Raw genomic sequence first — 26038 nt, 5'->3', positions numbered from 1 at the left:
AAGTGGTTAGACTCTTTTTATCCCTGCTTTACACATATGGTGAATCAAATCCATGACCATGATACGTATATAGATTTAGAAGCCACAGTGCCAGCATTTTAATAGCATGGAGTGCATTCATGAATGAATAAGTAACTGTGTAGGGGGAAAAAAAAAAAAAAAAAAAAGAAAATCAGACTGTTAAGGAATGTCTTCTGGAAGAAGAGAGTGACCAAAACTGGCTTTTTAAAATATCTGACAGACAGGAAAACATAGCCCATCCACAGAGTCTCTCATGGTCATTTTTTGCTTAACCTATAGTGTAATTAGATATTAATTATACTTCTTCCCTGCCATTAAAAAACGATGCTTGAACAGGAGAAAATATGTATCATACCAACCAGGGAAATGCTTAAAAAACCCATTAAAATCTGTGGGGAAAATGGATTCAAAATTGTTTCAAATCCATGGTAAAAGCATTAATTTTAATTGTTAATGAGTCATAGTCTAAGACTGCGAGCGCAACACACAAAAGCCAATGCTGTGTAAAACCAGAAGATGCTGCAATGGTGTCTGCATTAATCTTTTAGGACCCAGAAGTCACTAAGAGACGTGTATTCCCAAACAATGAGAAGATGGGTCTGTAAACTGGGAGACACTGAGTTACTGGGAGCAGAGATATACTAAAAGGCTTTTCTAATATCTTAGTTAAATTTTCAGCACTGATAAATTGAGGTTGAAATGCATGCTGAAGCGCCCAGATCTAGCAGTAGTCATTTCTCTTCAGGCTTACAATACATTTGCAAAGGTCATTTTGCACCCAGTCCAGGGACTGAAAATAAATTTCTAGCACAGGACACATCTTTATGCATCTTACAAAACTCTCACTTTCTTTCTTGCAATTCCAGACTGTGGAAAGTGTCCAGTGTAGCACATTATCGATTTATTCAGAGTATTTCTTTCAAGCTGAAAGTATAATCATTCCCAGAAAAGTGGAGATGACAAACACTGATTGCCAAGTACCCTCTCCTCCTTTGGTTATGGTGATGCAAAAGCAAAATTATTAAAATAAGGAAGAAATTTAATAGCTTCTCTAATTCTTCACTGATTCTCAGACTCTTTCATGGGACATCATCAGTTTATCATAGATAAAAGGGAGAGAGGGGATTTTTGTGAGCCCCTCTGTTAAAAGGCTGATGCAGAACATGTAACAATAGACAAAGTCCAGTACTAGGACTCTTCAGCACAGCTATAGCAGCTTCACAATGATGGTTGCTTGAATTAGAACATTACTGTTATAAAGTGAATATATACAAAGTGAATATATACAAAGTGAATATATAAAGTGAATATACACAAATAGATTCCTGAGATTATAGCACTGAGGCACTTGTAGCACATCAGGAAATCCTGAAGCTAGGATTTAAAAGGAAATAATCCTTTAAAAAATTGTTAAGGATTCCTGTTATTATTCATCGACAATAAAAATTAAACATTCTTACCTTTGGCTTTTGACTTTTCTCCTTATCAGACACGTTAGATGGTTTTCTCTTCAACATTTTTAATTCACGTTTATCCAGCTGATGTGCAGCTGCTACTACCTTGTAACCAAACTAAGTACCACGAAGCCTACTACACAAGCGTACATCGGTTACGCAGTTCCTTATTCTATCAGGATATGACTTCACGCAGCTGCTTTGGTGAGCGAGCTGAAATCTTCATTTGGGGAGGGAGTGGGGAAAGAGGGGAGGAAGTGATGGGGAAAAGAAAGAGAGAGGTACACTAAGGAGATGAATTGAAAATGAGGACAGGGTTCAGAGCGAGAAATGTTTTAAAACTGAACTCCTTCTGTGTCACTGTCAGGCCTCAGTAAGGCTTTGGACAACCTCAAGAAAATCGTCCTCTTTTCCCTCTCTCATTTTTCCCCACCCAGCCTTGTGGCACTAACTGCACCTTTCATTTCAACTTGCGCTGGGACTCAAATATGAAGAAGGTGTGCTGCTGTTCAGAGAACCAAGGGATATTATTGCCCAGCAGATTTGCACTGCACTGTGGTACATGGTCTAGCTGGTCCCTAACACCTCCCTTTCTCTCTCAGCTCTACAGTAATGCAATAAAGCAATGGGATTAAAGGTCACTGTTTGGTGGAGAAGGGAAGTTTTCTAAAGCCATCTTTTTCTTTTGCATGGTGGAATAATTTTTTGACATTCATCACAGAATTTAGACTCCCTGAAATGGCACTTTTCAGTCCTCCGTTGTCCTTGACTTGGTGACAAAGTCATAGGGAGAAAAAGCAAGTCTAACAGAAGGCTTACAACAAAGAGACAGAGGAGAATGACAAAGGTCCTTTATAACCTCTTGAAAAACAGCCCAGAGGGTAAATGAAAGTGGAGGTATTAAGATAGCTTTGAATTTCTGCTTCATTTTGCTTGATATTCTTTGCCAAAGTCAAACACATAAAAGTCTTGAGTGTCCCAAGTAAAACTTATTTGTTGTGAATCGTAGGACACAAAACCTGAAACTATGAAAAATCCCTAATATTTTGCTGAAAGATGGAGGCAAATTCTCAATTTCAAACTCCAAACTTTTGGGCCACCCACAGAGCTTCAATTAAATCTTAATTTAACATTACTACAAATGAAAAAGAAATCTGTTTCTAAGTAAGTTTCAAGAAAAAGGTTCAAGAGTAAGCATCAAGAAAAAACTTTGTTAAAATTTTTTTTTCAAAATTTTGATAACATTTTTTCAAAATTTTTTTTTCAAGCAAATCCATTCTAAGCAACTTTTACTCCTAAGTTTTGTATAGATAAAAGCTGTTTTAAAAAAGAAAGTCACTGTGGAGGTCATTTGCACCAGATAAAAATTCAGAAGTCCTTGTGAATCCAAATACTCAGTGCACAGACCTACCTTTCTCTTCGTCATTCTTTTAATATTAGATGTGGTTGAACTCAAATTTCAAGAAAAAGCTAAACCGAGAAACCATCCAAACTGAAAACCAAAAGAACTGATGGTTGAAAGCCAGTGAGAAATGTACAGGTCTTCTTTCTTGGAATAGCCTTTCCCAGTCCCATAAACACTTCTAACTTTTTGAAGCACACATGAGAAGACAATGCTAGATAGGCAAGTAATCTCTTGGCTGAATTGCTCTCTTCTTCCTCTATCATATGAATACTCCAGGGAGGGATAAAACATTGCTCATCAGATGAATTCCCATTTCAGTTTGCTATTTGGACTTCTATTTAAATGTTTAAGAAAAGTTTTGGAGGCTACTTAGGATTCTAATGGATGGGCAATTGAATGGACTGAGACTGACTGATGAAAGAATAATTATTATATGCTAATGGTATAACAAAGTATTCCTTTCCAGACCTTCTAAGAACTGGGTTGGTAAGAAGGGGAGGAGGAACTGGGGTTAAGGTGCTGAAATTCTGCCAAACATAACGCAAGATTGTCCTCTAGGTTATTGGATTGCAGTGGAGTACGTGTTGAACCTCAACCCATTAACCAAGATGTTTCACTTCACATTTTAATCAGAACTACACTCATCTAGAACAGAGTTGAATTTATTATTGTTATTATTATAATAAAATACCAGAGTTCATAATCATTGTTATTAATAATTAAGAATTAATTAATAATGATGATGAACTCTGAGATATATATTTCTTTTCTATATCTGATAACACCCCCTGCAATGTCCATTTAAGTTTCTAACCATAAGGAGGTTTTACTATGGATATTTAATCAGCCTTAGTAATTCAGTAGGGCCATATGTGGTTATAAAAGCTGTATGTATGTTTAATAGTAATTAAACCTGATTGTTTATCTACATAGATGTACATTGCAGTATATTGTTTTTCTTTTTAATCTGATCTGAACGTGAGGATTAAATCAGACTCTGCTGATCATTAGACTGTGATTTCCTGTCTCAAACCACTGTTAAAATCTTCGTGATTAATAAAATGGGAACTCATCTGAAGAGTAATATATGAGCTTCCTTTCTGTAGAATATTTATTGTTAAACAGGAAGAAAGAGGCCATTTCAAGAGATATAGTACCCACCCGTATCTATTTCCTTTCCTCATCCACATATCAGAAAAATTATAGCAGCTTGAAAGCTGACCTGATTATGTTCTTGCCCTTGGAAGGTTGACCCACACTAGTTTTAAAAAGTAACAAAGTGAAGAAAATCAAACATATATAACATTAAGTTCATTTAATTTAGTTAAGCAGTGCATTTCAAAAGGAGCTCTTTTGAATTAAAAATTAATAATAAGCTTGGTGCTTATATCCACTGTATTTGAAGCTATTTTTTCAAAGGGGAATGAATATCTATGTAAAATTAAAAGAAAAATTCTCATACTTTGTTTTCTGTTAGATATGACTGCAGGTAACTTATTCCATTTCCTTGCTGGTCTTTGAACCTGATCCAAACCCTAGTGAAATCAAGAGAAGTTTTTCAGGTGAATTTTATGGGGCTTGGATTGAGTCCTTCATCCTGAAATACCCAGGCAATGTCACTCTTCTCTCTGGGAAGTCTGATGAGGAAAAGGGCTATCCACTTAAAAATAATTAAGATGACCCCATGAGAATTATTTCCACTGTCATTATATTTATAAAAGGCAACATACCTTATAGCTTATTATCATCATTAGTCAGTTTTAATGAATGGACCATGATGAATAGTCCTGGATATTCAAGTGCTTTATGTGCTGCCCTCCTACATGATATCAAGTGCCGCAACAGTTCCATATCCCCTCAGTGGCTCCATCCAGTTACCTTGCCCTGAAAGGAAAGATCACTTCCAGTCTAAACTGCAAGTGTGAACTTACCCTTTCAATACCTGATTATTCTCATAAAACTAAAAAGTAGAGTGCAAAGTAGATTGAAGGGTTTAGCATACTGGCCACCTGTCAAAAAGCAAATGAAATGAGACTTTTTTCCTATTAGCAACTCATTTTTCATTGTCTGTCAGACAAATCTGGTCCAAGTTTAACCGGAGATACCTTGGGGCTGTACATTTCTTTCCCTCTAATGCTAAGCAATCCCAGAGTGTGTTAGTCTGTTTATTTTAATTAAAATAAGACTTGTATTTTGTACAAGAAAGGAATCATGCCTTCAGCCTCTGCTTTTATGGCCATGCCTTTCCCTGTATGATCTAGCTCCCTTAGATATTGCAGAAATCTCAGAATAGCGAGTGAAGCTGAGTGAATAATTTGCAGTGAATAATTTACTTAACAAATTTAATCTTTATTTCCTCAAGGAATGTTCATGAGCGGAACACAATTTCCTCGTATGTATTAATTATGGGCCAGAACATAGCTAGATACTTCCCTCTCCTGGTCTAATCTGAGCACGGGCCAGCCACAGTTACAGTCATTGCTATTCCTCCGCACAACTCTCTCCATAAACTACCACGGCAAAGACTCTACGGAAACTAAAAGGAACAAGTGTGAAAAAGTGAAGTTAAGCCCTCCCTCCCCTGCCAACAAGCCATGAAAGAAGCCAGATGTTGCAAGCTGGCCTGTCTTTATAACTATTTAAACAAAACACTCACTTTTAATTTAAACTCCAGAGATTGAGGCTGTGATTTTCCATTGGGATGCTGGGGAATGGAGCTGGATGCTTAAGGTCCCATCTTTGAAACTCCCACACTCACTGCAAACTCATCACTGTGGGCATCCAGAACTTGGTACTGAAAGTTTGTCCAAAATGCTTAGGGGCTTCATGCAACAAGGTCTGTAATTTCCTATTGAATAGGCTTCTATGTGCTTTTCATCAAGAATGAAAAATGAAGAAGGTACAGAAACTCAGAGTCGTTGAGAGACAAGATGGGATTAAAAGATATTTTAAGTTTACACCCTTGATTTGGCAGTGTGTAGACACTATATCAAGAAGACTCCTATCCCATACAAAGTATAATTCTTATGAAGCCTGCAGAAACTGGCTATTCAGCAAAGCTAACAACTAACATCTGAAGTTTGCTTCAAAAACTTGATCTTTACTAAATATTTTGCATTGGGTGAAATTTTAATCCACTGAAACAGCAGGAGGGAACAACAACAGAGTGGGGTCTAAGCTTGTTTAAGCAACCATCAAGGTGCAGAGCAGCAGAAATACCCTCATCATGCTAACTCCCAGGAATTGTGAATTCGACCTCTCTCAGACTATTGAGCTTCCTTCTTTTCCTGAAAAAATATTTTTGTGATTCTTCCTTCTCTTATGCTAATCCTTTGCCACTAAGGTCAATGGAGTCACAAAGAAATATGGCAGAGACAGGCTATAGAGCATCACTACCAGAGCTCCTACTAAATTTAAAGATGTGTCTGGTACAAAAAGCGGTTGCTACTCTGTGAGTAAGAAAAAGTGTCTCATTGCCAGGCCTTCAGACTGTGTCCTTGGCATGCTCCCAACACCACCTGGCCTAAAGGGAAAATGAAGTACCAAGAACTTATCTCAAACTTTGATCCCAACGCATTCTCTTGCATTAGCGGTAGATGAACAGATCAGTCATACCTACACTATGTCAGGTTAGCACTAACACTAATAAAAATCTATACTATTGTGACAGAAGGATTCTCAAGGAGATTGGCTTTCACCTGTTGAACAAATCCCTTTCTTATTACCTTGAAGAGTAAGAGCCAAAGTTGCATCTATATCTTCTAGGTATTCCTGTTGGGAAAACTCAAAGTCAGCAAGGTTGGTGTCTTGTAAAACACAGCTACAGGCTTATCCAGCATCCGTGTAGTAATTTCGAACAGAAATATGTGCGTCACTGGTGGTTTTCCTGTACAATTTATTGTAAGCAGAATACACTTTACTGTCTGTGGTGAATAACAGAAAGTAACTGGTAGGACGATGCTACTGTGGGTTCAGGCATGTCGGTGAACAGCACACTGTTTCTCAGAGCGAATGCTAAAATGTAGCTCAAAGTTACATCGTAATGTTCATGCCTAGAACATCTCAATTGATTCTGTTAGTGAACACTGCGATTACTAATCAGCTACAAGGGCGTTTTATCCCACGTAATTTGCAGGTTTATATGACTGTTGTTTTATAGTTATCCAGCTGAAGCCTCCCAGAAATGCATTTACAGATAAAGAGTGACAGTTGCCTTGCAAATCTATTCAGAAAGCTCAAATATGAGATTTTTCGATAAAAGGAAGTGATAGAAAAATAAATTTAGGTGCTGTCTTTTAATCTCATACACAAAACATGACATGCTTCATTTGGCATTTAGAAGACCAGCTTAACGCACAAGCATTGGCAGTGCGGCAGGGGATTTTTTCAAGGTATGTACATGATGTCTGCCAGCCTATCTGATTAGAATCAAGTTCAACAGAAGTAAATTCTGATGAACTCTAATGCACAGCCTGCTCTCAGGAAACTCTTTGTAGTTTGAACCATCTTTTACCAGTAAATCCTGCTGAATGTCTTCACTGATGTCAGAGTGTCAAGTCGCTGTGTGAGCACAGCCTTAGGACTGCTGTGCAAATGCTAACATGAAAAGGAATAAAGTGTGGTACACTGCATATTCACTTGCAGAGCTTCAATTTCATTTTGCTTCTAGAGGAAAACGCTATTCTTCCTTTCTCCTTGAACATGGTTTCAAGTGGGTGAAAATCATAATTTAGAAGTGACAGAGAGGGACAAGCTAGCTTTATTTGTAATTGATTTTAAAACTTTCTTTCTACCCTCCTGAGGTGATACCTGTTTGATAGCCAGCAGAAACACACAAATGCTTCATCATCAAGAATAAGTGATCAGTTTCAGTCTTAGATTTAAATTCCTTTTCTTAAAACACTCTGTACCAGACCTGTGGGCTTATCTGTTGCCAAACGTGATGCAGGTGCTAACATTAATGGCAATACCTTCAAAACCAAGCAGGATGAGGGTCAGGCTAGCTCCATCAGCAGACCTGCTGAATCACACATACTGGGAATGAGACTCCAGCCGCTGATTTGCTCTCATGCTCACTTCCAGGCTTGAACCCTGCTGCCGGGAGGTCTGGCTCCTGCTCTGTACAGCTGTCTGGCAGGTGTAGGTACTTACCTGGATCCATCAGCCACTTGCTCCAGGGCAGGGGTGATGGAGGGTGGGCAGGCTGCAGCCATGCTGAGCTCTCCTGTAAGGAAGAGGAGGAACTTTTCCTGCTAGATTTTGGCATCAACTCCCTCACTGAGGAGGACTGGCCAGGTAATTGCTGTACCCTGTGCTGGTCATGGTTAGTGCCCTGCTTGCCTCACTTGGGGCTTCAAGGGACGCTTTGGGCTGTGGCTGAATGGTCACAACTGAGTAAGTTGCCCCAGGTCAGCTGAACCTCACTAACAGGGTGGGAACTTGCTCTTAGCCCATCAACTAGATGAAGTGAAGCACAGTCACATAAATTTGTTTCATTAAGGATTTAAGATATCATGCTTTATCACAAGTTGGTATGTGTATTCTTGTTCGTGCGACAACCGTCTGATGTGTAAAATTACAAACTATCCCCATTTTGCAAATGAAGCATGAGACAGACAAGTGATTTGTCTAATATCACACAAGAGGTCTGTAGAAGGGCAAGGAACTGGATCTACATTATCTACATCCTTAGTCACTGGATCATGATTCACAGAGTTAAGGAAGCTATGCTGCTATGAAGAACTGGAATAAGGATTTATTTTGTCATTATAGATCAGTGAAATGCTAAGAAATTGTGTTAAAATTTGTTTACTTTGCAGTTGATCGTTGACTGCACATAATCCTTGGTTTTTGACCCCGTGTGGATAATTCGAACGAATATAGCTGCAAGCAAAGTTTTGGGAGTTTGACTTCAAGGCTTTCCATCTAAAAAATCTGAATAACATCCTGCCTATCTTTAAATGGCCATCAGGATTAACTGATTTTGCCCTTTTCCACCTGTATCTTGCTGTAGGATGTGAGCTGTGATCGGTATTTCTCTGAGAACAAGAACTGTCTCGTGAGCTAGCGTGGCAGCTAACATGCTACTCCCCTGTCATAACTGAGGCCACACGTATTGCTGTATTGCTGTGCCGATTAATTTTTAGGGGAGTTATGTGGAAGCAAAGATGATCTATGAGGAAGGAAATCTAGGTATTAAAACACCTACACAATCCAGAACTAAATATAGAAACCCTCAAAATACCTGCAAAAGTTTCTATCTCATGATCTCAAACTATCTGAACTCTTGATTTTCCCACTTCCCACACACAGTTTGTCGTCATTTCTTGTGGTATGCTATCAAACGTAAGTTGTGAGTAGAAGTGAATGAGAAGTTTCATGTCATTTAACCTAATTAATTTGGTCCTCTCACAAAAAATATTCAGCCAGATTTTTTCAAATGGATTGGAGTGTAAGCACTTCCAGCAAGAATTATGTTATGTTCGAGTTTCCAATTTGCTTTCCTTATGTATTAAGGAAGGTGAACTTCAATCAATTAAATGTCTAGAGAAAGTCAGACCAGAAATTTCATTACCATAGGTGAATTCCTTTCAAAGTAAAAAAGAACACTCGGATAGAAATAATTGTCCAGCTCTTTCTGAAAAGCCCTGGTCTTTGTCTTCTAATGATCTGTTGATATACCTGAAAGTATTTAAATAGCGGAATTAGAGGTATGTCCACTGCATGTCCATTGTTTCACTTCCAATCTTATTTTTCAGGCCCTATTCTTGTTCATTTCACCCACAATTGTTTTTTCAAAGCTGGATGAAAACACAGTATTCAAATTAAATTTTCAGTTTCTAAAAACAAGTTTGAAATTATGCAAGACGTACCCTGCTTTTGGAGAATGTCACAACAGAAGTACTTCTTTTACTGGACTTTGAAACACATTCATTGTAATAATGCTGCAGCCCTGGAAATCTTAATGCCTTTCTGGCACTGAAAATCCTCACTCTTCCATTTATGCCATTGCTGAGCACTGATATCATGTGACTTTTCCTACATTTCTATGTGAGGGAGATGAAAACAGAACTGATTTCTTCTGATTTATGAAAGGCTTATTTCACAAATAGGCTTTACAGGAAGACTTTAAAGCATACAAAAATGACTTGCCAAAGAGAGTAACTAGCTCAATCTACACTCACAAACCAAGCAAGCAAACATAATCAGCTCCTGAGCCAGCTCAGAACTTCCAGAAAATTAGTGTTCCCCAAAAGAAGTATCATTTGAGTTAGCTAGGGAAGAAGACAAGGAATATCAGGCATTGTTGTATGCACTGCTACCTACGGCCTATGTATTCTTGTAACTTAAGGTCAGTAAGGATCCTTGAGTCATCTTAGGTTGTGGCTTCCTTACCAAAGCCTTAGCCTCAAAATCCTTACTGAATTAATCATGTGGGCAGCACTTTAATTTCAGCTTCATCAGGGACACTGAAGAAATCTGAAGCTAAGCTTGGTAGTTCTCCTGAATAAAGATGAGCACACATAAAAGGTATGCTGAACTAATGCAGGCACAGTGAAGATTAAACATTTTGACAACAAATGGGAAGCTCGTCACCAACTCACCAAGCACAAGATCAGGCCAAAGTTTAAGTTTCAAAAGTGAATCTATGTAGAAGTAAAACTGCATTACTTTGTGTAAGGACATAAATTGCACTTAAAGAGTCGCAGTCTTGGATAGGCAGATCCCAAAGCACCTGATGGCTTCATTGGTCAAAATGTTCCTGCCAGCATCAGGAGGTAATGCATTACACAGGATGAAAACACAGCCGGTGTTAGCTGATTCATTCGGCAGGAGCACTTCTCAAGCAGAGTAATGTATACTTTTTTTTTTGCTTTGTATGGTATATGGGAAGAAATGATAGATTTTATAATTTTTTTTTTAACATAAAAAAACAAGAAGAAAGATGTCAATTATAAAATACTGGACTGACAGCAGATCCACAGAAGGATAATACTATCACAGTGTAGGTATATAAAGCAGCGGGCACACAATACAATCTATTTCTTTCAGTATGCAAAAGTGCATCATTTTGGTGATTCTAAAGGATGCTAACAGGAAGTCATCCTTTCATCAGACAGTTTGTTATCAACAACTGCACTTAGTTTAATTATATTTTGACTCTTCATCATGTTTCATGAAGCAGGTAGCATTCCTTTTTTCTATTAAGAATTCATTTGCCATTTACAAAGAACAAGTATATGAAATGCACAATTTTCCCTGCACTTTCCACAATTATATTCCCCTTCATACTACATTAATGACGGTAATCCAAAATAACCTTTCATTTCTCTAGCTGTAGCCCTGCAGTACCTAACAGCTGTGTCAGAAGTAAACCCATGGAATCTGCTGAGGTGAATTGAAATGTTCTTCTGCGGTTATGTGTAATCATATTAAAGATGTTGTGGTATTTTAAAATATCTTTTAGTGTAAATAAATTCACTTCATTATTGTTCTGCCTTATATATACTAGCAAGTACTAGCAACCCAACTTTACAGAACAGTCCAGCAATGTTCGGAGGGAAAAGTTTGGAACTGTTAAGCTTTTTGGCAGAGTTAGGTATACATGCCTCTAAGATTAGTGGAAAATGTGACATAATTCCCCATATAGCTATGAAAATTCTAGTAAGGTATTAAAAATATAAAATAGGACAAGAGTTACCATAGTGAAGAGCAGCAGTACCAGACTTTTTCATATTTTTTAGAATCTGCTTTGAGACTGCATGGTCAAAGTCACCACAGATGAAGACACTAAATTTCTAAATGTTTCACATAATTATGCAGGAAGTAGCAAATATCACTGTAGGATGCAGAATGGCAGTGGCAGATATTTGCTATCAGCACAGTGCAATGGTGCAGCTATAGTGAGGCTGGATGCCGTCCCAGGCTCCTCTCTTCCAAGCACAAAGCTTGAGAGGTGAAGCCTTGTGCTTTAACAGGTGATTTTCTCTCACTTTTTGTATTTAACTGACACAAGCTATACAATATTTACCAACTTCCTGACATAATACTTTCTTAAATAAAGTTTCCCTATCACAGGAGAAAAAGTAAGACCCTACAGACACTGAAGCATCAGGAAAATGGGTGCTCTTAAGTTCACGAGCATTTGTATCTTTTTGGCTAAGTCCATATTTTGCTTGATATTTCCAGGAAGAGCAGATACTGAAAGTTCAGTCATGGCTCTTGTCTTTTCCCCAGTTTTAAAATCAAAGCCGTTCACATTTCACCAGCATTTGAGTACAACAGACATGCATAAATATAGCTCAATCCCCACCCCCTCACAAGGCTTAAAATTCAAAATAAGCTTTCACAAGGTTTTGGGACAGGGTTTGAACTGAGAAATAGTGAGTGCATTTGAATTTAACCATGTGCTAGATTTAGCTGTAGCACTGTTCCTTTTTGTCTATCAGCTTGTGTATCTTTGAAGACTCTGCAGCACGGGGCGAGGGGGGGTGGGAAATTTCTGGCTATCTCTTTACCCTGCAAGAGAGGTGCTCAGTACACAGGGTGAAGAGCTGAGCCGGTGGACTGATGGGGAGAGCAGGGTAACAGGTAAAATTAGCTAGAATGCTACAAAAAGCAACAGGAAACCTGGCAGGGGCTTGTAAATGAAGATACATGACAAAAGAGAAGCAGCTGGGGACAGTTTCGTACCTTGAAAACAAATCCTGTTTTTATGTCTCAGCCACAGCTTATCACCTGAACACACATCATCATGGTCTTGACTGCTTTGTTTACTGCCATCCTTTCAGCTGCTCTTCATCTCTTCCCTGGGCAAAGACTTTGGGCCGTAGCTCGGGTACAGCTGAGCACAGCTTTCTATCACCAGTAGAAAATAGATTTATACTGGGTGAGGATCTGGCTTCCTACATTGTCACTGAAATAAAAACAAGTAAGAGCTACAGCTTTTAAAAGGACCACTTATTACTGACACTGAAGCAGCTAGAGTGACCAGAGCAGTTGAAAATTGGTATCTTCAGAAAAGCAATTTGGGGATTTCCAGGCGTTCTTTTTAGGGCTATATTTGTGCCAAATGAGGATTCAAAATGTAATTGAGAAAGCTCTTCTAAGGCATGTTAAGGTGTCTCTCAACAGAAAGACATTAGCTGAAGAAAGAAAGAAATGCAGAAAACGGTCAGAAAACAAATTGCTTAAGAAAATTGACCAGCCAGAGAGTCCATTAAAGCCCACAGCATTCTAGTGCACAGGAGAAACTGCTGGTGGAAATGAAGGAAAACCTTCCTGCAGCCATTCTCTGGGCTGTGCAAATGGGCAAATGCAACTTTCCGTTTCGAAGCACATTTTGCTAGAGAAGAGCGCTTTCTATCCTGTTTGTTCGTTACTGGTTGTCCGTACTCTTCCTTCCCACTCCACTAACCTAGAGAACAATGATCGGTCCCTGGTATCACAAGAGATCCAATAACCTGTGTAAACCTCAGGGCAATACATAGCACCTCTTTGAGAACCAAGATGATCAGGAGTACAGAGTGCAGGGTAAGAGCAATTCTAGCAAGCAAGCAAGCAAGGCTGTTATGGGGGCAACCAGAATCTATTAAGTAGAATATGTCAGGAAAAGTTAGGATAAGAAAACAACCAAAAAATAGAGCTGAGAATAAGTGTGTTTCTTCAACAAACAAATGAGTGTCAAACTAGACGTGTCTGCAAAGGGTCAAAGGGAGATGCTGAGAAATGGCTTGTATGGCAAGAGAGCAAGCCAGACCGGAAGGAAAGCAAAAAGCCGCAAGGTCACTGAAATGGCAGAGAACAACGGCCATAACAGCAGGGCTAACGTAACCTTGATAAGACCTTAACACATTCCTGAGAGGAATATAGAGAGAATGAACACAAGTGCTGGCATAAAGTCACTTGCAGTTTTCCCAAACTTACTGGTCATTCCACTACAATGTAATGCATTCATATTGGATACAAATCAATCTTTTGAAGCTTTCTACTCTCCTCAACCTGAAAAAGGGAGAGAAAAGGTACCTTGCTCTGCAGCACCCTTAGATTTTTTCTTTCTTCTCATCAAAATCCCAACTCTTCTCTAGTCTTGGGAAATGACCCTCATCTTTTCATTCCCACTGAATACCAAACACAGGTTGCAACAGATAAATATTCTTACGGTATCAATGACTAAATCTTTCTTCTGTTAAACCTAACCATGCTTCTAAGATACTGCAAGAAGAGAAACCCACTTCCAGTAGCTCTCTGCTGATTTGCCTCCAACAGGAGATGTTGTCTCCTCTCCCTTTCCTGCAAAGGATGCCTATGCCATCCTACAAACACAGCTTCTGTATTGCAGAGTTATTGGGAGAGTGGATGGGTCAGCCAGTGAAGTAGTATATTAAAATATTGAGGGAGATGAGAAAGGGACTCATCAACTTTTCCTTCTTTGTCTCAGGCTGTCCAAGACAGCCTGGGAACCCTTTTGTGAAGAGGACCCCTCAGCTGTGACCCCAGTATGTGCTCCACTCTGTGCGTGTTTCAGGGCCAGTCAAGCCCATCAAGCTCCTGTACTTTCCGGGCTTCTGACTCTAGATTTTCCACGCCTTGCATGAGGTTGCAAAAGTCTTACGCAATTGCACAGATTGAGAAAAAGCAACAGAAGGCTGAAATGGCTTGTACAGAAGTCATATGGACATGGCACTTCTAAGTATACTACTTTGTTAGGGTAGTGGAGATCTTAGCATACGAATAACAGAAGGGCAGTTTCTAGTAAGTGCAATTTAAAAAAAAAAAGAAAAAAAAAAGTCTGAGGCACAGTTGAACTCTTTTTTACAGGGCTAAGCTTGAGGAATAAAAAGAAGTATAAAAACCAATAACCTTTCACATTAAGGTCAAGTGGTTTTTAAAGTGGTGTCTGGACCATATTTTCTTCCATCTGCCTGATTTTTAGCTGATTCATAATGTTACGAACACCGGCCTGGATCACTCATTTCTCTCCCCAATATACTTTGTGGTAATACGAAAATATGCAGTTTCTTTAGCCAGGCATAATTTTTTTCTTTTTTGCTGAAGTATTCAGTATTTTCTTAAATATGTTCTTCCACTTTGTAAGGAAGATCTATTTACAAATCACAACTCCTTAGGAAGAATATCAGTAGCAATAATTTCACATGGCAATCTTGATGCACCAAAAAAAGCAATGCTCTATGTTGCCCCTAGCAAAATTTTGACCAACTGCTAATTATATTGTAAACAGCTGAACAACGCGGAAAAAAATGACCTATGTCTAAGTTAACTTTGCACAAAGTTGCTAGTGGTGGCACCATGGTAAGGCAGCACACTCAGTTCCACATTTAATTAAAGGACAGAAATACTTCTAAAATGTTGTCATAACATATAAAGGTGGGCAGGATGGGTGAGATTTGAGTTGTCTCCAATGTTCCTGCACTGGAGGCAGTCAGCTAACACAGGTGTTTATTGTGTGCTTAACTGGAGGAGGCTGAAGGAAGAGTAGCTGGAGGAGTTTGGTGAGCCTGTTGTAGCTGAAGATGGATGTGACTTTTGCAGTCTCTGAGAAGAGATTGTTCTCACAGTTCTTGTTTAGGTGACCAGCTTGGATGATCTCTGTCAGCCTTTCTATTGTTTTAGGTGAAACGAACAATGACAATACGAAACACCATAAGGGAGGCCGTGTAAAGTGCTGAGGAGGAAGAAAGGAAGAGGAAGAAAGGAGTCAAGGGAAGAAACTGGAGGATGGGAATTAGGATCACTCCTATTTTTTTTGTCTCTCTAAACAGCAATCTATCATGAAGAGATCCAGGTCTTTTCCCTTGCACTACTTAATTTACTATCTGCAATTCAAGCTTTAATTAAGGCTAGGCTTAATCAGCTTTACGTATGTTGCTGAAATGAGTCTGGATAATGTGTCCAACCTAGACATCTGTCTGTCCCTCAAACCAGATCAGCCACAGTTTGCTGATGGAATAGCAGTCTTGGATCTTAGTCTTGCATCTAGCAGTTTTGCCTGTTTGCCTCAATTCAGGACATACCAAGTAGCACTTCAGTAGTACATCTCAGGCTATCTCCTACACATCATGCTGCAGCAAAGACAATAGAGTAGTAGCCAAGCCAAGATCATCCAAGAAAATGAAATGATACTTCACTCATAGAATCAGAAAGAGTATTATGGAATATATCAGTTTCTCTTTGGTAAGTAAATCAACATCAGAAATAACATTTGCATCATCCCCAATGTCTGATCCCCTCATAGCAAAACCACCAGGCCTGTTTGATTCTTAAAAAGCAAAACTGAAAAGCCAGTCTTTGTAATCTTCAATTGAGCCAGTTGGTAGAAGCAAATGCAAAAAATGAGATGTCTTGCCATTGCCTGTAATCTAAACCTAAAGACACTAAGCCCACAGAGATACATTAAAGTCAGGGAGCCCGTCAGGAAAGCAGATGGCAAAATAAACAATAATCCAGAAAAAAAAGCACTAAACCTCTTGCTGGCACTTAATAGCAACATGGGTAGGACAAATCTCACCAGGGTAGAGAACGTTAACAGACTGTTTGTGACAAAATGAAATAAAATTATTTGAATTGACACTTATGCTCTCATAAATCTGACCGACACATCTAATACTACTGTTTTGCCCTGGGACTTCAGCCTTAGCTTAGGATGCTGAAAGTTGCTTTCATTAGGAACAGGCATGTGATGGAGCCCAGCATCCTTGATACAATTCAGTTTCTACAGAGGGTCCTATGTACTGGCAGACAAGAGGACTCATCTGGCAGAGCACAGTCTTTGTTCACAGCTCCCAGCCTATTTCTGCTAACACTTTGCCCCAAAGGTCTGTCTCCAAGGGCTCTCCCTGAGAGTTTGCAGTGCTAAGGCTGTGCAGGGTTTCACTGCTGCACCTTTCTCAGCTTTTTTTAGGGGTAGTTTGCTTTCTGTCTTTACTAATTACAGTTCCATTAATCAAAGCTTTAGCCTTTCTATTTTCTGTGTCAAATCCCAGGAAAGTCTTCTGGGCTACATTCAGCTAGATAAATCCCATGTTTCAGGGACTGCCTGTTGTTATGTCAGCTACTGTGTCATAGAAAAGAAGCTGAATTACTACCTCCACATATTCAGAAATATGGTTGCTATATTGACCCACACATTTATGCGTACGTACCTTTCCTAATGCTATATGAGCACACGTTAGAGAAAATGCTGGTTTTGGCAGGAGACTCTCTGATCTATGGTTATGGTTGCTCAGGTCTCCATTTGAACGCTCGGCTGAGAGGTTTCAGTGGGTACCTTGCCTCCTGTGGTTTAGATGCACTTTCCTGGGAGCTGGCCTTATTGCACAGTGAGAACCAGCTCTGTCCCTGGAGAACTGTAGAGAGAAGGGGCATAAGGGGAAAAGAGGCTACTCCTTACTTCTACCCTGATATATTTTAGTCAACCAGTCATTGTCCATGTGCTTACCACTATGTGAAATGGCCCAAAGACCTGCTGTGCCCAGTGAGGAGAGGCAGAAAAGCCTCATTGCAGTGTCCATATTTCATATATCTCACCAACAAAAGTTTTCCTTGTTTTTTTTTTCTTTCCTAGTTTTAAATAGCCCTTTAAAAAAAACCCAGCAATTAAAATAGAAAAGCCTCTAGATATCTATCTAGCAAGATAATTTCAGACTGAGATTAAACTCTGCTCTTTTGTATCTGACCCTACAAACTTATTGCTGCCACGAAGACAACTGCAAAAATAGGCTCCACCTGCTGAGCTGATCCAAGAAGGCAGAAACACCAATATCTCTTCGACCTCTGACATTTGTCTAAATGACTGCAGTGCCCTTTATTAGTATTGCAGTGACCTCTAGGGGCTTGATCCGAGCCCACTGGCTTCATTGTCCCTTACTGACTTACCCCAAATTTCCAGAAAGTTTTCTAAGCTTGGAAGGATGAGTATTTAATGTATGGATGAAACAAACAGTGTGTCTGATGAGAAACAGAATAGCCTAAAGCCTTCCATCTCAATGCTGCTGATGTCTGCATGGTTAAAAATGAACTACCTAAGGCTATATGAACCCCTGGTGTTAGCCTGAGCAATGCATTTACATCCATTTACCTGAAATCTAAATTTGGTTTATTGCATTTCATAACCACATGGAAGACGACAGCATATCTTTAATGCTGAATCAGAGCAAAAAGTTTCCACTTCTTATGCATATCAGCACAAAAGAAACCACTTCCACTTACCCAGGAGTACTGTAGATCCATATCAGTTAAGGAATATGTAAGATGTGGCTGATGAGAAGAGCAAGTACAGTTTTCCCATTCTATTTTTGAAATCAAGAAGTCACAAGGACAGAGCTGGTTATCAGGAAATGGTTTCCAGTCACTCCACAAGTGAAATTCAGTTTCCGAATGTATTGAAATAGTTCCTAAGTTACTAAGTCTGGAAGTGTATGACCGGCCCAGAGATGCAGAAATAAAATCTGCCCTAGTCTCAGTCTCTTCTTTTCTCCTCATGCTGTCTTTCCAGGTCTTCTTTTCCTGAGATTTTGTCAGTTTCATGCAAGAAGTTAATGCTTCTTCATCCTCTTCAGAGAGGTAAGCATCTTCTAATGTATCTTTAAAAAGGCAAATACTTCTGTTATAATATGTTGCAATTCATAGAGAAAATAGCACACTTTTTTTCTTAAATACTCTCTGTTGCATTCTATGTAATAAAAAAACCTAAGGACTCCATAAAAAACAAATAATAATGATAATTAGGGAGATGGAAAGGATTTTGTACTCGGTCAGATATCTGAGCCAAAAGCAAGATTTATTCTCCATTTGGTAAATTTGTCTTGTTCCCTCAAAAGCCTGGAAAATCGTACTGGTTCTGCACTGAACATGAAAATTTGCTAATTGAACGTCATATTGCTGCATAGTTGCAGAAAGCATGAGTTTAGCTTAAATACTGGAAAAGTTTGGAAAGCTTTTCTGGATAATTCCTCTCCAATCCCTTCCCAGTATGTATGTTGTAGTTACAAAGTAGTTGCTGAAATCTAAATTTCCTCATGTGTTTCAGCTCAAGCAATGATTTGGCTGGAGCAGTAGTTAATCAGATAGTTTAAACTCATTTTGCTAGTATTGGTTTAAAAATAATCATATACACAAATGCATTCTACAACGAATGCATGCACCGTTAAATTAATGTTGGCAAAACAAGTTCAGATGAAGAACTGCTGCACAGTAAGATCAGTGATCTATAGGAGACTCCAGAAAATAACCTGAGCTCAGCATCAGTTTAGAATTCCTGTGTCTTATGGCCTTAGGCAATCAGGTGTGATGAGAGGCTGACTTGCTTATCACACCACATACCACTTCTTGCGCTCCCAGCTGCTACTGAGTCACGGATTAACACTGAAAAGTTATCTTTGCATTTGTGAGTTTTGCCTTTCTGATCTGAAACATGATGCAAAACAAGGAACTGTGTAAAACAAATTATCCCCAGCACGGGGGCCCCACTGTTATACAATTCTATTTAGCTAAAATCCCCACTTGCAAGATATACTGTTACAAAACTCAAGCTAGTGTGACAGGAAACAGGTTTTCACACTATGAGGAAGTCAGCACTAAAGTGGTATCACAGTAACATCTCAGTTGGGGTTTGAGAATCGTGGGTGGTGAATGACAGACCAGGACAGGATTGTTTACTGTTATGTTCGATACAGTGTCATTTGCCAAATGTTGGAAAGAATGCTGATATGATGCTTTACTTACTGAGGGGGAGCAAAACGTGTTTGACATCCTCCAAGCTTTGTGCACTTGTTTTTTTGGTTCGGACCAGTTTCTGCAACCGTTTTAACGTTCCCGTGGACTCTGCTTTATCATCTGGTTCTGTACCCTGGCAAAAAATGCAAAGACGTTAAAAGTGTTCAAGCCCTACAAATAAAAACTAAGAGTAACATGGTGCTTATTTTGAGAATGGCAAAGTCTCAGATTCAAAGAATAAATCATCTACACAATGCTTTAAAAGACAGGGACTTCCTTGCTTGGGACCAATAGATACAGAAAAGGAAAAAGGCAAATCAGAAGAAGCATCAAACTTAGATCAGTATTCATATTGCTGTTTATATATTACTGTTCTTTAATGTCCAAATATTACTTAATACTTAGTTCCAGATTAGTTCCACGAAACATTTTAATATATGCATCCACATTATCCCAAAGTATTTTAGGTATGCACAGAAATCCCAGATGTGGCGAGCTACTGCATTTAAATACGGATGGGAGTGTGTTCTGAAATAATGATGCATTCTTTTATTCAAGGCCTTATTTCCTTTCCTAGATTAAATGACAATAACATAAATGACCATTCAAATCTGTTCTTGTGCATTCCAACAACATCCTACTGGAGAAACTCAAAGTTTGGGTACTACAGGCTCCCAGAGCAGGAATTTTGTGAACATGCAAGCATCTCACACACGCTTTCACTTATGCTAAACCAGCTACTATCTTGCAAATAAGTCCAAAAATGCTTCTGTTCTCTTCCAATCTGACTCTGAACTTCTCTGTTAGCTTCAGAGAAAAATTTCATACTCTGATAGCAAATAACCTCTCTTCCATAGTCATATGCTGTGTTTCACATAGGATAACTGCTTTTCATTAGAAACCAAAAAAAGTAAATATATTAGAAAGAAGTAAAACTGTAATTCACCGATGGCTAATTTTTGGAACAATACTGTCTGGCTTCTGTGGATGTTCACCTATTTACACTGATAATGAATTTGACCTATTGCGGCAATGCATCTTTGGCAATATTATAACTGATTAAGTGCTAGTGCTGATGTTATCAGAAGATAGAAATGAAGAGACCTTTATTGCACTCTCTCCAACAATTAGGTCGCATGCCATAGATCCTTTCTGCTTCCTCATATGCATAATCATTTGAGACAAAGCCATCACGGAGTTTACCGGCACAGTCTAATGTATAGTGGGCAGGCTGCTTAGGGATGGGTCTCAAGAGATTCTGATCTCCTCAGCTTTCATTTGAGTTAAAGGCTTTTTGCAAAGTCTTAGCGTGAAGCACATATTACAAGTTCAATCCATCCCCTGTAGCAATGATAAGGGAGAAAGTGTATGCTCATTTCAGATTTAAGAAACAGACCACTGTTCACTTGACAGATAAAGATCGCTGTGCTTGAAGTGCCAAAGGTTCAGACATTTTTCTATGAAGACATGAGGTTCTGTAAGCGGAAATAGAAGTCCAAGACTTCTGTGCCCCAGCAAAGGACACTTTTATGTGTATTTAGTTAGTTTTGTGTCACTAGACAATTGTGTTGAAATTATAATAGGTTGAAGCACGAAGCTAAGTTAGAATAGGTGAGATGTTCCCCTGTATATGCAGATGTTTGAGTTCAGACCTTGAAAGGGTTTGTACCAGATGATTAGCACCACCAATTCATCTTGGTCCAGCTATAAATTGGCATAGGGATTTAATAGCCTACAGAATCTGCTATATCCTCCTGATGCAAGACCAATGGACTAACAAAATATTAGAAATTATCTTGAACAAAGCATGAGCTAGTGAAATAAACATATATCCACATGTGTAAAATTATACACACAAAAAGTCTGAAACTATGTTATTCTTTCAGGCACTGTTCTGATGAAATATTCTTAGCTATGTAAAACCTTATTATTATTACTCTATCTCTAAATATACCTTTAATGGCTTCCTTCATGGCCAATATAAATTAGCGTGATTCCACTCATGCTGATGGAGCTATGCTGACTTCTTTCCTTAAGGATAGGACCTTAGGAGTCCTCCTCTTGCTAAATACAGTGAGTATTGCAGAAATTCCCATGGTGGATTGCACTTGGGTTTAGACTCCCTTCTTCTCAGCAGCATGTTACATTCCTTGAAATCTGTATACTGCCCTGGGAACTGGGACTTAACCACAGGAACATAGCAGGAAGCCAGAGAGTTGAATGTAAACACCTTTTCATGTCTCCAGTGTCTTTTGTAAGTTATGGCCATATTAGAATTTTAGTTTTGATCAGGGGCATATATTTGAAGAGAACTTCACAGCTATCCCTGCAAGATGCATTTTGGTCTCAAAGTGCCACAAACTGAATTAATCGCAGAGGAAATTAAGATGAAAGATGCTTTCCAGAAGTTCAGCTGATGAGCTCTAGCTACTGTTGGATGTCCAACAGAAAGGATCTGAACACAGGTAGGTCTCCCATAATGCATATAGTGTGGACATCAGCTCATCAGCACCAACTGTTCTCCTGTGCTGATACTCACATATTACTCTGTGTTAGTCACTAATAGAGACGAAACCTAGGTGCTTTCAGTTTTTGCCATTTGAAGAACTAATTATCTTATTTTGTAGACTAATAAAACCTAGTGGTTTTGAGTTTAAAACCCTTTAGGTCTTGTTGAGGATATTCACTGTAGAATAAGGTTTCAGAAGATCCACCTTAAAGCTCTAGTCAGCTTAGGGCCCTTTTACAGCTTGTATCTGAGTATTCATCATCCACTGTGGGCCAAATCCAAGCAACTTGAGATTAGTCATGTTCTGATTTGTATTTCAAGCCCTGTCTCCCTTCTTCCAAATTCAAGATAGTAGGACTGCAGTTTTACCTTAGCTAAAGAGAGAAATTGAGGTGTAATTTTTCACACTTTCATTGTGAGATGTCTTTGCAAAATAAATCACAGTGGGTTTAAAATGCTAATAGTGCTCTAATATAAGATATCTTGTAGTCATAATAATTTGTTCACTTACAAGTAATGATACAAAAGCAACATGATGGCTTTGAGTCATGATCTGGGGTTTCCAGCATGGAAACATTAAGATAAACGGAAGATAATCTATTCAGATAATTCTATTAATGGCGAAGTCTAATCCTCTTTACCTTAAAAGCACTCATTTGATAGAGTCCATTGTTAGTGAAATGTCAGAAGTGCTTAAATAATAAATACAGTAACCCTACCCTCTTTTACGGAGAAAAAAGCTCATGCAGTATCAGTTAGCGATGGGACAGCTTTTAAACTTACAGTATTTTATTTTGGTTTACCTAAGCATTCAAATCCAGAAGTTTAGCTGCCTATCCAAACAGAGGTAAAACATTCTTTGATGTAGAAACCAGACAGACTATCAGGTGAAATGACCATCCTGGTATCTCAGTTTTGGTGTATCGTCCTGGCAACCCTCAGCCACAGCTTAGTGAAAGCATGCATAAAAGTGAGAAAAACCCATTAAATGTTATGCTCTGGTTTCAGGCATTTTTGTTCTTGCTGTTTGTGTTATCTGGAATCTCATCTCTCCAGTTGCTGCTGTCCAGGATATGAGAGAAGTGCAGTGATGGAATGTGCAGCGCCACTGGTTGGACCAGTAACATACACCAAGTTGGAGAATGCTACTTTCCAATGCCTTCCTTCTCTGTGGAAGGGGAAGGATGTTCCAAAAGAAACTATGGGGAAATACTGAAGACCAGCACACAGAGCAGTAAATCTCCACTCATAAAAAGCCGTTCATTTAAAACACATTGAGAGACTTTTAAATTTCATCCCCCTCTACGTTCTAGGGTCAGAGCATTTGCTCACCTGAATACTATAGCTGTGCTTGTGTTTTGCCCAATCTATAAGCAAAGCTATCCATAAGTAAAGAATTCCCTCACGAACAAGAATATTCTTTATTTCCCTGCTTAATGGGTTTTAGTCATGAAAAATCATGTCACACCACACATAAAAATGAATTGTGTGAAAAAATAAATTACAGGCTGCCCTTTAGTTGCAAACAATTTGCATGAAGTGCACATGAATACTTATGGATAAAAAATATACATTTTAAAAGAGCACTTATAAAAATGTATTACAGAAAAAAAGACCTAAATTGTGTCTGATAAACTGTTTCCAGTTTATCCTAAGATATTCTAAACGCCTTAGAAATCTTTGCTCACTGAGATGTTATGAGGATTAACCTGGTGACAGAAATACAGCAATTTGGAAGTTAAGTGTAAAACACTGTTGGTCAGATTCCAGCAATCTCAGTCCTGTTGAGCACTCTCTTTCCTGGGTGTAACTGCATTAATTTCAATAAAAGTACTTGCACAGCATGTCACTTCTCAGCATAAAGAAATTAGTCATGGCAGAGTCTAATCTCTGTGATTTTCCCTCAACTGGTTTGCCTTTCCCAAAGAACTGCAATGATTTGATCATGATTACATATGCACTTAAATTCAGAGCACAGCGTAATGGTGAGAAGACAAAAATTGCTGTATGTTTACTGTGTCAATGGTGCTATCATTATTGTACCGTAGAAATTTTTGGAAAGTTTCAGTAATACCCTTGCTGCACATTGAGAATATTAAAATAGAACATTATCATAGAGAACTTTCTGCTCTATTTATACAAAGGATTAGTTCTGTAAAATGCACTGAATTTGGATAAATTTTATGTTAAAAAATGTCAGTAAAGCTACGGTCAACCAATATATAGACAAGCACTGTACAAATTTCATTCATGTGCACTGCCCATACATATCTAACCTTTAAATATTCCCATTATTTTAGTCTGGTCTCTAGCTACTCAAAAATGACTCCAGAGTCAAACTAAGCAGGCTAAGATTATAGGCAGATTTTCTCCTGGGAATCACAGAGCAATAATAAGATATTATATAAAAGATAAACAAATATCATGATTAAAAACAGAGCAATAATAAGTATTCTATAAGATATACAGAGGTATCATGATGAATAACATGGATATGGATAAAGACCTTTCAACTTTTGGGGAGGCAACATACAGTAAAGGAAATCCTGCTAAAAAGCATGTTCTTCCAGGCTGCTAGCTGCTGATGAAAAAAAATTAACAATTTTCATGGCAACTCACCATTTCACTGTTACCAGCCACACTTGGATTGTGAACTCGTGGTGGAATCCACTGCTCATAGTTTATCACCTAGATGGTAAGAAAAGTAAAATAAAATAAAAAAAGAAAACCCTACATAAATAAGATGAATAAACATAATTAGTATCGTGTCATTGAATACAGATTGAGAGCTCAGCAGTCTTTCAACCCAGTACTGTGTGCATATAAAAGCAATGGCTGACATACACCAGCTGACATTCATTGAAATCAGTTTGATATTGAGCTGTCTTAATTTCCTTAGTTATCTGGGACCCGGTAACATCTTGGAGACATCACAGTGTATGTGGTATAGCGGCAGAGCCATGCATTATATCATGGAATGCTTGGGTCTCATCCTAGGTCTTGGCTCTCCTTTCTCAATGAACAGGAAAGCCACAGAAGACTTTCCTCAGCAGCAAGCCCCCAGCTGAGGAGCAAGTGTCACTGATGCTTTTCTGAAAAGGGTGTTGTTCCGTTCGCCTCGTTTTGCCTGGGATGTTGAGCCCCAAGGGTATGAGTTTGAATTGGATTAACAGTGCAGAGAAAATGGGAGAACCCTCAGAACTAAGCAAAGACAAGACTATATACACTTTCATCATCTGCCCATAATCCATTTCTTGGTCACAATGTCCTCGTGATAGGAACACCACGAGAATACAGTTTCCCTGGGGCACTGATGCAGTCCCTAGTGGGCAAGCTTGACAGTGCTTATAGCTTATCAGTGAAAGTAATGAACACTAGCCTTTTTTCTTCATGAATATGAATGACACTTTGAAGGCTGAATGCAACCTAAGAATTTACGTGAGAAATGAGGCATGAAACATTTCTGAAAATGTATTAGCCCAAAGACTGTATTATTTCATATTTTATGTCCTTCCCAATATGCTACAAAGGGTTTGAGCCATCAAGGGAGCCCTGCTAGACATGAACAAACAAGAACAAAGATATGAAAAATAAATGCAGAAAGTAAAGCTATTTTTTATGGTAAGGTATGATTATTACAGTGTTGCTCATGCTGCGTCCCTCAACCTGTACTTCTGTTCCAAGCCCCTGTTTTCGAGCACTTACAGAATGAATGGAATGAAATGAGCATCTATTTAGGAAATAGAGAGGGATTAAAGTTTTTGTGAAGTACTTAGGGAAGCTTATTTACTTTCTTTTTTTTCTCTTTTTTTTTTTTTTTTTTTTTTTTTTGAGCCAGAAAGAGAACAACTCTAAAACGTTCATCTATTCTATTTACTCTTGCTTGCAAATTTGGCCCTTCCATGCCTCATAGAG

General features: G+C 38.7%; 1 protein-coding gene across 2 annotated transcripts in view; it reads right to left on the bottom strand.

Annotated features, from left to right (window-relative positions):
* SAMSN1 (SAM domain, SH3 domain and nuclear localization signals 1) overlaps positions 1-25006 on the bottom strand; it is a 59227-nt gene extending 34221 nt beyond the window's left edge. The window contains exons 1-3 of one of the 2 annotated variants that reach the window (XM_009705722.1): positions 24743-25006; positions 19624-19747; positions 18109-18482 (exon numbers count right to left, since the gene is read on the bottom strand). In XM_009705722.1, the coding sequence (XP_009704024.1) occupies positions 18109-18482; positions 19624-19747; positions 24743-24745 (501 nt within the window). In that variant the 5' untranslated portion in view covers positions 24746-25006. Of the gene's footprint in view, positions 1-1481; positions 1663-18108; positions 18483-19623; positions 19748-24742 lie in introns of those variants that run through there. The other variant, XM_009705730.1, reaches the window with a different exon arrangement.
* Positions 25007-26038: the final 1032 nt, after the last annotated feature.

Source organism: Cariama cristata, unplaced genomic scaffold, assembly GCF_000690535.1.
Source record: "Cariama cristata isolate BGI_N322 unplaced genomic scaffold, ASM69053v1 scaffold8380, whole genome shotgun sequence".
Taxonomy (NCBI): Eukaryota; Metazoa; Chordata; class Aves; order Cariamiformes; family Cariamidae; genus Cariama; species Cariama cristata.
This window is presented reverse-complemented; position numbering and strand designations above follow the sequence as displayed.